The sequence below is a fragment of the Apostichopus japonicus genome, chromosome 4 (genome assembly GCF_037975245.1).
Source record: "Apostichopus japonicus isolate 1M-3 chromosome 4, ASM3797524v1, whole genome shotgun sequence".
NCBI classification, from domain to species: Eukaryota; Metazoa; Echinodermata; class Holothuroidea; order Aspidochirotida; family Stichopodidae; genus Apostichopus; species Apostichopus japonicus.
The window spans coordinates 16,220,957-16,231,992 of NC_092564.1; the positions used below are offsets into that span (position 1 = coordinate 16,220,957).

An 11,036-nucleotide genomic window follows, 5' to 3' on the forward strand; every position below is an offset into this window, starting at 1 on the left:
CCATTGTTTGTATTTGTTAAACTTTTGTTTGAAACATTGTCATTGGAAAGTAATTTTAAAATGTGTTAATACAAATGTGTATACGGACGCACATTGTGTAGTCGTCTGGTATAGGTTTCATTCTTGAAGCTTTCTATCGGGAATGGAAACATACTAATGTATCTGGCAACAGAACACTGGGTGAATGTGACGTCTTCAGCCGGCCGTGACGTCATGATCCATGGCAATTGCCCTGACGACTTTGCTTCTTGTTTTTTGGTGTGTGTGTGGGGGGGGGGGGGGGCTATTATAGTCCAAGTTTATATTGGATTTCTTAGCGAAAAAGCTTACATTTGTGTTGAAACTGGATTTCTAGTCCATCGATCGTTAGGCAAACGTTGCAAATGGATCACATATCAAATAGATTTATATACTGCAACAATAAGGGCTAACGCTATTGTAGTAACTAGCCTTACTACAAATAGGTGTTATACAGTATAAGTGTGGAGATATACTTAAACTGTAATGCATAGGGAGACACGTGAAACGAAGAAATATAGAAGGACGAACATACTTGTCTTATCCCCCTACCCTCCCCACCCTATCCCAACACTTCTCTCTACGTGGGTCCACAGTTGGTCTATAGCTCAATAAAACGTACGTGATACATTAAACAAAGCGAGCTGCAACCAACGACCATTCTTATCTCGACCCCAAGTACTCAATTTTGTTAAGTGGTAAGTCCATGTTTACCCCCTCCCCCTCCCTCAACATTCCTACCCGTAGCATATCTAACATAAGTTATACACCTGTATCCGCTGAACACCATACACGAATCCTTTCAATAATTATAACAGGAATCTATATATAAAATAAGACCCAACCTGTCATAATTTCTACTAACCACGAGTAACTTGGTGAACTTATATTCACCTATGTCCGACATAACGGGCATATCACTTTAAAGTGAAGTTGCCTCGGAATTGAGCGGACCAAAAAGAGGGAAGAAAAAAAAGAAGAGAGAAAGCGAATCAATAACGATCGCATCTCCCTCTGGTGAATGAATTGAGTGGAATGTCCATATTTGAATTACTCGCGGCATGATACATTACTTACTAATCGATAATAGATATAGATATATATGTGTAGAAACGACACGGTATATTTTCACTCCATTTCCTGCAGTAAAGTCTTTCTTCATCCTATAACATTCTAGTCATTCCCTGGTGATAAAGTTTCAATTCCCCGAGAGAGGTCAGTTTCGATGACGTCATCTCTGTACACCCTACATAACTGGGACAGTGACCAGTAATTGAAAGGTCGTAGGACTTTACAATCCTCTACTCGAAGGGTTAAGAATCCTTAATTTGGTCTAGATTTTCCCATTAGTACGGTGATAAAGCCTGCCAACCTGAAAACAAATTGGCGTTCCAAGTTAATTCTCATTTGTTAGACACCTTGGCCAATGTGAAGAGATTTTTTGCCTCTGAAATGTACGTACCCATTGAACCATGGTGATGGAAATGTGTTAAGAATGAATAAAATGTAAAATGCCCAATGGAATTCGTACTGAGTGAATCATTTTGCTATCAGCGTAACCGTAGTAGCTTATGATTTGTAAAACTTATTACAATATTAATTTTAACTTACTCATCTTTACATTTGTTTAAAAAGAAGAGTAACAGATCTGTCGGACGAAGAAGAAGATGAGAGGCGTGCGAACTAATGTTTTGTTCTATTATTTTCTTCTTCTTGACTAAAGAACCCAAAGCCAGACAATTTTCTAGTTGCACATTTCCCAACTGTGACGTCATACTGATGTCAGAGCTAATCCCGATAGACATATCGCACAGTCTTTGTCACACAGATCTGATATACTGTAACCACGTTCCAGAAAGCTGTCACAATGAACGAGTCCACCTCCATGGTCACTAACATTACTGTAATTCAATTGGCATATTATAATTGATATACAGTAGATATAGTAACTATAGCTACATGGCTGGATTGTACTGACAATCACTTGGTGGTGATTGGTCAATGGAATCCATGGTATGTCACGAGGAGTTCATCATAAGTAAACAACCGTTGGTATGTCCGCGACACTATACTGGTATACAGAATGACGTATCGTGAATCATGCGCGCAAATGCGAACTTAATTTACCGGTCTCACAGGCTCCCCCTTTGCAGTTCGGCGCTTCCCGCATCACTGTAATTGTATGGCAATAGTAACTACCAATCTTATTATATACAGATGCTCTTATGGGCCTACATACATCTACTAGAGTAGTACTCTGGATCTTGGCAGGTGTTGATACTTGCATTGAGAAGTTTTAGTGCTTAGATTTATTTGCGGACACTCTCAAGATGCCATGAAATTGCACACTTTAAGATATCATTCAAGGCCATTCATCAAGAATAAACCCCTTGGGAAGTCTGGAGATTTCAGGTATCAAAATGATTACCTAGTCCTTTTGGGTTAGCCACCCCCCCCCCCCCCCCCCCCTTCATCCTTTCTCCGCTCCCATGGTGTCCAGACAACGCGTTTTCGGGTGTATGCAGGTTCCCTCTTCAACGCGGCTCTCTCTCTCCGTTGCTTTGAAAGTTCCAATTGTAAGGTACGGTTCCTTGCTTCCATTCACACCAGCTTTTCTTACTTTTAATATCTGGTGAGCTCGATCCAGTATACGCTCTCGTCAGATTGATAATCAGAACAGGAGCATGCAGATTTGGTTTGTACACTTCTTGAAGAGGATTGCTGTTCCTAAGTGTAGCAGTAACCTGCAGGAATTCGATTGAAGGGCTACTTTATTCACTACCCCCCACCCCCTGTTCTATCCATCATCCCTCCATCCACTCTCCACACTCGTTCCATCCACCCTGCCTACATCTCCTTCCGGTCTCATCTCGGATACGGTACGCTAATAACTCATATAGTCACACGTGGATGAATGAACTCACTGTTGCAAATTTAGATCAAGTATGTATAAAATTGAAATACTAAACGGGGTCTCCCAGCGGTATCAGCAGCGGAATGCTGTTAACTAGGTCAAGGAGAATTTCATTTTACACTGTTATCAACTGAAATTATTCTTATATCCACTTGGAGATGTTTAATCAGGATTGATAACGAAAACCTCTTAAGAGGATTCTTTGTAAATATTTATACGGTTTATAAATAAACTTGGTATATCTCAATTAACCTAGACATGTCACTTACGCGTATGAGCGTCATCATCACGTGGTCATTGTTTTCAGAATCAGGGCATTTTACATACGGCTTAAGACAATGCTATTGTCGAATTAAAGGGTGTGAAGACTCGCGCAAAAAGAAACGTCTAATGCCGGTAATCTGACCTAGTTTCGAATGAGGTGTAACAGAAGTGTTAGACACCACCATCGTTCCCAGAAAATACACATTCAGCTTGCTACCGTCGGTAATTAGACACTAGTGTACAGTCAGTACATACAGCTGCGGTCAATACCCACAGCACAGTGTACAAACGATACAGCGATGGACATCTCAGGTCCAGCTAAAGATAACAAGGTATCACGTTTCATTACTGTCTGCATTTTGTAGCGACAAGAGAAAACCTTCACAAGCAAGCAACGGAAAGTTAACTTTTTAAAGATGGCGGCATGCTGTTGGGGCGAGTCTTCAATGCCCTTAAGACATATATGTCAATTGTGACTTTTATATGTAGCAATTTTTACCGGTATTGCAGATTTTTGTGTTCTTTTAAATGATAACTTCACCGGTGGGAGAGCTTCTTTCGGATAGTCGAACTGTTTTCTATAGGGTATATGACGTCACTGCACTCATGCATTGTTTATCTACTTTTTCTCGCCAAGTTAGATTTTTTTTACATAAAAATCTATACTGTAGTTCTTCATCCACGAAACGCGTGAGAACACTTTTACTGACAGTATAAGCATTATGAAATATCCTGTTTCTACCAGATAACTGCTCAGAGCTGTTCATATAGGTAGTGTGTGTGCTTTTGGAGCATGATGTTCAGCACAGATTTATACAAAGTCGCCATGAAAAACGTGTCGGTCCTACAGCTGCAACGAATGACTGCGTACAATCATCACATAACATTGCACTGTGTGTGGTACATCACTGGATGCTTCAAAAGCATATATTTTTGGGGGTAAATTACATACTTAATGTTTGTTTCAAACTGCTAGAAACAGTTGAGTGATCATAACGTTTGAACAAACAAGTGGCACTACTTCGACGGCATTTTGCAGATAATAATTTAAAGGTATTCAAATAGCCATGTAAAGACCTAGCCTATTACAATCATATATCATTCTGTATATAATATGCCAGTATATCATGCATATGACTTCTGGTAACAAAGATGTGATTATTTATGTATAACAATTGTTTCAATAAACATTACTAAATATATTTTTCTCGGGGCATAAGACCATTTTTTGGTCCTTATGTTCTCTGTATGAGCACATAGGTATCTTCCAAACACAAATAAAGAAAAAAATATTTAGAATAAAATATTTGGGGTGAGCGAGTAACTTTAGCATGTTACAATGTGGAAACAATACATTCGTTATTTACTGAAATATTCGTCTTTGTGCACAACATGACACATGCCCTTCCCACCCCACCCCCTCCCCACCCCATGCACACAGTACCGACCCGCAAATGACGTATGAATGTGATATACGCCAATGTGAACTGCAACATCCCAACCTGTCACTACAAAGAATTGTTAATTGGTATCTCTTTTCCTTTCCTCCTCAGGTTGACGGCAGAGTTTATGGGCCTTGGACTGGGCCTTTACTAGTACAAGGATAATAATCGCTGATGGCGTCTACAGGCCTCCGGAGATGACAGCTGCAGGCTCTACACGTTATGTTGCACTATTTTCCCGCTAATAATAAATCCATATAACAGTCAGTGGTTGTGGTGCCGTCTGATGGTGCTATATACTCACCTTATACAATTCCAGCCTCTTCATTGAGACAAAACAATCTGATGACATTACGTCTACCGTTTATAATCTTCATAAGCAAGTGTCTGAGTCCTCCCGCCTACGTATCTCTAAAACATACCAAAAGTTAGATCTTGATGTTATGTCGTGATGAATTCCCCCATGCAAACCCCGTCGCAGTTTTCGTTTGGTACAAGCTATTGTCCATCTTCGGGCTCTCCATGGAGTCTCATACTTGAGTCTCTTCGAGTTCCATAACTAGGCTTGACAAGAGTTGGGACAGAGAGCTGGTAGTCCCGGGGTCTGGAGTCAATAAAGGTACGGGGGAAATAGTGGGATAAAGAATAATGCCGTCTCATTCTCGTGATATACTTAACTAAGACTTCAAATGGGTGCCTGGTGGATACCCGGCGCCCGACCTAAACGCCCAACGCACGTGCATCTAAGGTCCACAGTGGCAAATTTTCAGGAACCGTTCTGCAGGGAAATTGTTCAACGATTGAACACATAATACTTTCATGGTAGATCCACGTAAATCAGTCTAATATATGCTGCAAAGAGAAGCTTTAATTGTCAGTAATTGGTGTACTTGGCCAATTACCAGATTCCCATGTCATGGACATTACTAAGTCTCATTATATAATTTTGGTGTATCATTAGAGGTACTGTCTGGCGTTCTGAGGGGGGGGGGCTAGTAAGGGGGGTTAAAGTCTCGGGGTCCGGGTGAATAAGGGGGAAATATGTGATAAAGAAGTTTTCTCATTTTCATAACATGCTTTAAGAGGAATTGAAGGCTTTAAAATGGGGTCTTAATTGCATATAATCCCCGGGCCCGCCAAGGCCTCTCGACGCCCCTACTTTCAGGTCTGTACACACCCAACGTAGAATAATATTATACAAGCATTCTGGTTTATGACTGATCCTTCTCCTCTCGTTTCGTTGTCATCCTCCCACAGAGGCTTCATACAAACATCATCACTTTTAAGTGTAGATAGGTCTACCAATATACATAGAGCCGATGAAACTAAAGCCTAAAGCATCTATAGGTTGCAAATACCAGTCAGGAAGTCAATTTAAGGAATTAAAGGCTATAATAATCAGGTAATGTGGCATCTTACTGGTGCAAGACGAAGTGGTCGTTTGTGGTTATAGTGTATTATGAAATTGCGCCATGTTTGGACTATATTTCATTGAATCGAGTGCACTAGATATCGGTGTAAGGCGGTATTGTAATGTTGGTTCATTTAAACAGGTGTTTAAACAGTTTCAAAAGAAAGACAAAATATATTATTTTTATATCACAAGCAACTTGCATAATGATAATCCTAAGCTCGGTCAGCGCAACAATGCCATATTTCATATATCATACATCACATATTCCTTACTTTATCACTAAGAATAGAAATATGTTTATCAATTAAGAACCACCCGTCCTTCGTTTTGACCAGAGAGTAGGTACCGTACGACATTAAAAACTCCCTATGTGGACGGAATATCTCATAACTACAAGTAGCGGGTATATCATGTAGAGAAAAACGACCAAACATGACTTTCTTTTATATCCCTGCAGTTTACCAAACGTAAACTATACGCCCTTAACATTGTTTAAATATGGTTTATTAAAGAGTATAACTCTCTATATAAGTATCTTTTGATGAGGAGCTAGCTGGTGAATGATGTGCTTGCGACAGCCTCAAGTAGTGTATAGACAAATGTTTTGTATCATTTTTAATATGTCATTCCAAGGGGCAATAATCTGGCGACATTACTGTTGGCGGAAACTTCACTAAGTCTTATTTATACCTGTAATGATATTTCAAGTATGCTGCATATGTTATATGAAGATATCCAATCATATATAGCTTATAGCTACACTGTGTAGTCTAAATTTACCGTTAGCCTATATACAAACTGATGCAACAATTCCGATGTAGGCGATATCATACAATATATCAGCATACATCAGCATATAGGTCTATATAGCCTAACTGAGTGAATTTACTCTCGGGTAAGTTGAAAAGATAATCTATGAAAGTTGAATACAATGAAGCCTTCATGCCCTGTTTGGCCATAATAGGAAATATCTGCAGTATATCAAGTTTGAAGTTCCCGCCAACAGAATCTCCCAGACCAATAAGCTTAGGCCATTAGCCTAACAGTGAACAATATAGCTTAGATTAACGTGGTTTTGTAGTCGTGGTTGTATTTTCTTCTTTTCATATATCTATATATAGGCGTCTCTATGCACTTTCATCATTGTATCAACTTAATGATACTACGAGACTGGCACACGTGATTTTGATGTTTGCTTATAAGATAAATAAATCCGTTTAGTTTGACGTCATTACGGTTGTTGACATTTGGTGTGCTATTCTGAAATGTAAAAAGATTTATATCATGTTTCATTTTACTTAAATATGAGATTTGTATGTTATAATATCAGTGAATAAAATTTGGTTTGAATTCCGCCCAGGAAGTAGAAATTAACAATGGCTTAACGCTAAAAACTAATAAAACCAAAGAAAGATGTATTGTTTAGTATTTATCATTACCATATTATACGTTTACCTATATATAGTACTTGCATATAGATTTAGTCCGTAGAGCTTTTATTCCTTTAAAATTTTAAATTTTTGTGCAGGTATAATCTTCAACTCTTTTTTTTTTGTCCTTTCTTTTCTTCGCTTTTCCTTTTGCCAACATATTCATAGAAAAAATAATAATAAAAGACTCCTCCAGATTTCTGTTATATGAGTTGTACAAAAAAAAAATTCTTATTATTGCTATATTGATAACAACTCATTGTTTTGTTTCTTGCCGCAATTTTTATAACCTCTTAGTTGAATTTTAATCCTTCCTTTCTTCATCTCTCATTACATATATACATGTACTACATTTCAAAACTTTTGTTCGGCGCCTGCAATTTTCATAATTCAGCCGCAAAATGTTATTATTAGTTTATTATTATTGTTTTTAGTTTTTGCAATCATGCCAGCTGATGATCATGTTAAGCCGTTATAGGGACGGACTGAAAATTATTTTCAAAAACCGAATAACGGAATCATAAAACTAAAATCTGCATTAATATATATATGATTCGTTACGATTTGGGTATTTGGAGTTCTTTTCTGGGGACCAATTTTTGTTTCTTGATTAATATTGGCGTTTGTTTTATGACGTGGCGTTGTCGTCAATTAAATATTTCAATAATATATATATATATATGAAAGCAGCATCCGCGTTTTAACCTTGTTTGCTGTGCATACTTTCATTTAGCAATAATATTTAGTAAACATGTAGTATGAAAAGCAAAGAAGAGACACAGATAAATTATGGTTTTCATGCACAAACTCTTTCCTGATGGTTCCTTAAACCCTTGGTGGTGATTGGTTGTCCTATTACTGAGAGATTTATAGGGACAAAATGATGCATGTTCTAGCATTGAACCTATGCCTATACTATAGTATTGGCTCTACACCCATAGTATTATGACTGCTACAGTAATGGGCCTATCCCGCGGTATTCTCCGCTTTATAGTATTGGGCCAGTACCATTACACCTCTTTAACCATAGTGTCATCCCTGCTGTGGTATTGGGCCATAGTATATTATGGCTGCTTTATTAGTATTGGGCATGGTCACATGAGGCATATTATACCGGGTCATGATGGCTAGAGTTCCTTTATAGAGGAACTCTAGATATGACTTGGGTCTATGCAGTAGTATTATGCATCCATGTCATTGTATTGATCATATACCATATATCATCAGTACTGGCCATATGCTATACTATAGTAAACTCTTATGCCTGCTACAGAACTCGGTTCTGTATACCTTAGTATTGATGCTACTAAATTATTAGGACTGATTGATGTAGTACTAGTACTACTACTAACAGAACCCAGCACATTTGTCAAGCACACAATACAATGATAACTAAACTTCACGAAGGAAACAATTCCGGTTTTGCGTAACAGTATATAGAGCAGGATATAGAGTACCATGCATTCCGCTTATATATATAAATATATATATATATATATATATATATATATATATATATATATATATATATATATATATATATATATATATATATATATATATATATATATATATATATATATAAGATATATATAAGATTTGAACATTTAACACGCCTTTCATTTCAATAGTCCTGAGCAAAGAATTTTATCAGTCCCAATGGCTAAGTCCCAACAACGTCGCCATGTTATAAATATGTCAATAAAATTATAGTGATAAAGTGATAAAGAAATCTCTTTAATATGAAACGGGTAAAAAAGGCGGATGCAAAATTTGCTAGATTAAAGGTGGTCCGCCATCATTCTTCTCATTACAGAGCGATTTTTTTTTCTTTCTATTAGTGTTACTACTAAAAGAAATAGGTCATGTGTCGAAAAACCCAGCACTTCACATCCCCGAACCCTACATGTCTGTGTGAAATATCCAGGTTTGAGAAAGGAAAAACGTAAACTGATAACACATCATATTGTGAAACACTGCGAATTGAACCAAAGATAGTCGGGAGTCACGTGATCCTAGTTCCTTTATATACGTTACCCTGTTCTGTGTGTATCAGTTCCTTTTGTAGAAAAAAACAACAACCATGAGCAAGATATATACTTCATGTTGTTTTTTACTATCGTATCATCATTACTCGATGCATATACAATTGCAAAGCATGACGTAAGTCTGACGAAACGACCTACCATCTTTAAGTTGTAGCAAAAAAGTCGTGACTTCATGATGTCACTACCGTCAGACTGTGTTGGTTCTGTGGTATATAGGTGGGTTGGGGTAGAGTGGAGAATCCATGCACAATATACTGTGAGGCTGATCCACAACGGCAAAGTTCAAGTATGATCAATATTCACCAAAGCTGTGGACACAACAGTTAATTAAATATTGTTCACTTATTAGCTGATATTACGAGATTCTTTGTCACACATCTCCTCGTCAGTGAAATCTCGAAGTAAGAAATTTGTCACGTATATAGTTACTTTTATTAAGTTTTAATTGATCAATAATATATTTCAGATCAGATGCTACATGCTTCAACAATATATACATATATATATATGTATGTATATTATATATATGTATATATATATATATATATGTGTACACACGCATGTATACACACGCATGTATACACACGCATGTATACACACGCATGTATACACACGAATGGTTTAAGAGGTTTATATAAGCGTCGCACGTGAACTTGCTATCAGATAGTGTAGAATATAGGCTTATATAGTGCGTCACGTGACTATCGTATAGATTTAATCAAAAGATTATGTTCGGGTAGAATTATAACAACACTTCATTATTATGGGTAGGTTTATCTGTTATTTCTTCTTCTTTTTTTCGTCAAAAGTACAATCTTTTTGCAGTGATATGTCAAAATTGAGTTTATTTCTTACTTCAATTTCTATTCGTCTGGATTTCTATTTTAACGAAAATATGTTTAACGTAGAGATCATGGTGCTCATTATGGTATTATTGATATAAAATAATCAAATATAAGTGGTTTGGAAAATTACGACGTCGTTCTTGTTTTGTTTCTATCTCGTTCATTGTCTTAATTTGACTCAACATGCAGCATCTCTGTAAATCAATCTCTTATACTATATTAGTGCCGTCTATAGTATCACTACTACAGTGGAAGTAACGTTAGATTAAAGGGCTTCCAAAGCCTTCCTTAAATCCCCCCACCTCCACCCTCCCCCTTTTGTTTACACCTCCTGTCGCCCAGTGTGACCGCCACTTAGAACTGCACACTTATAAAAAAGCCTGTGCTCCCGTTACATTACATTGTCTCCGTTGGGAAACACTTGAAACTCTTATTTTCTCCTTTCTTACCGTGGGGGCGGGGGGGGGGGGACTCTTTCTTTTATCTGAAGTGAGAACGGAGTGGTATGTTATGATGTAGGAAAGTGGCAAGATCTCAGCTGAAGGTCATGGTCACCAGTACTAGAAGGGTCTATACCTATATTCTCTGTTGACAAATACAAAGAAGTATGCATACATAGTGACAATATTTTTTCTGATGTAAAATTCTTGAATCAATTCCT

At 37.4% G+C, this 11,036-nt stretch overlaps 1 protein-coding gene across 1 annotated transcript in view; it reads left to right on the forward strand.

Annotated features, from left to right (window-relative positions):
• The window catches only part of LOC139966596 (poly(rC)-binding protein 3-like), a 188,434-nt gene extending 177,930 nt beyond the window's left edge, over positions 1–10,504 (forward strand). Inside the window, exon 14 of the mRNA XM_071969798.1 lies at positions 4,750–10,504. Within this exon, the coding sequence (XP_071825899.1) occupies positions 4,750–4,792 (43 nt within the window). The 3' untranslated portion in view covers positions 4,793–10,504. The remainder of the gene's footprint in view (positions 1–4,749) is intronic.
• The last annotated feature ends 532 nt before the right edge of the window (positions 10,505–11,036 follow it).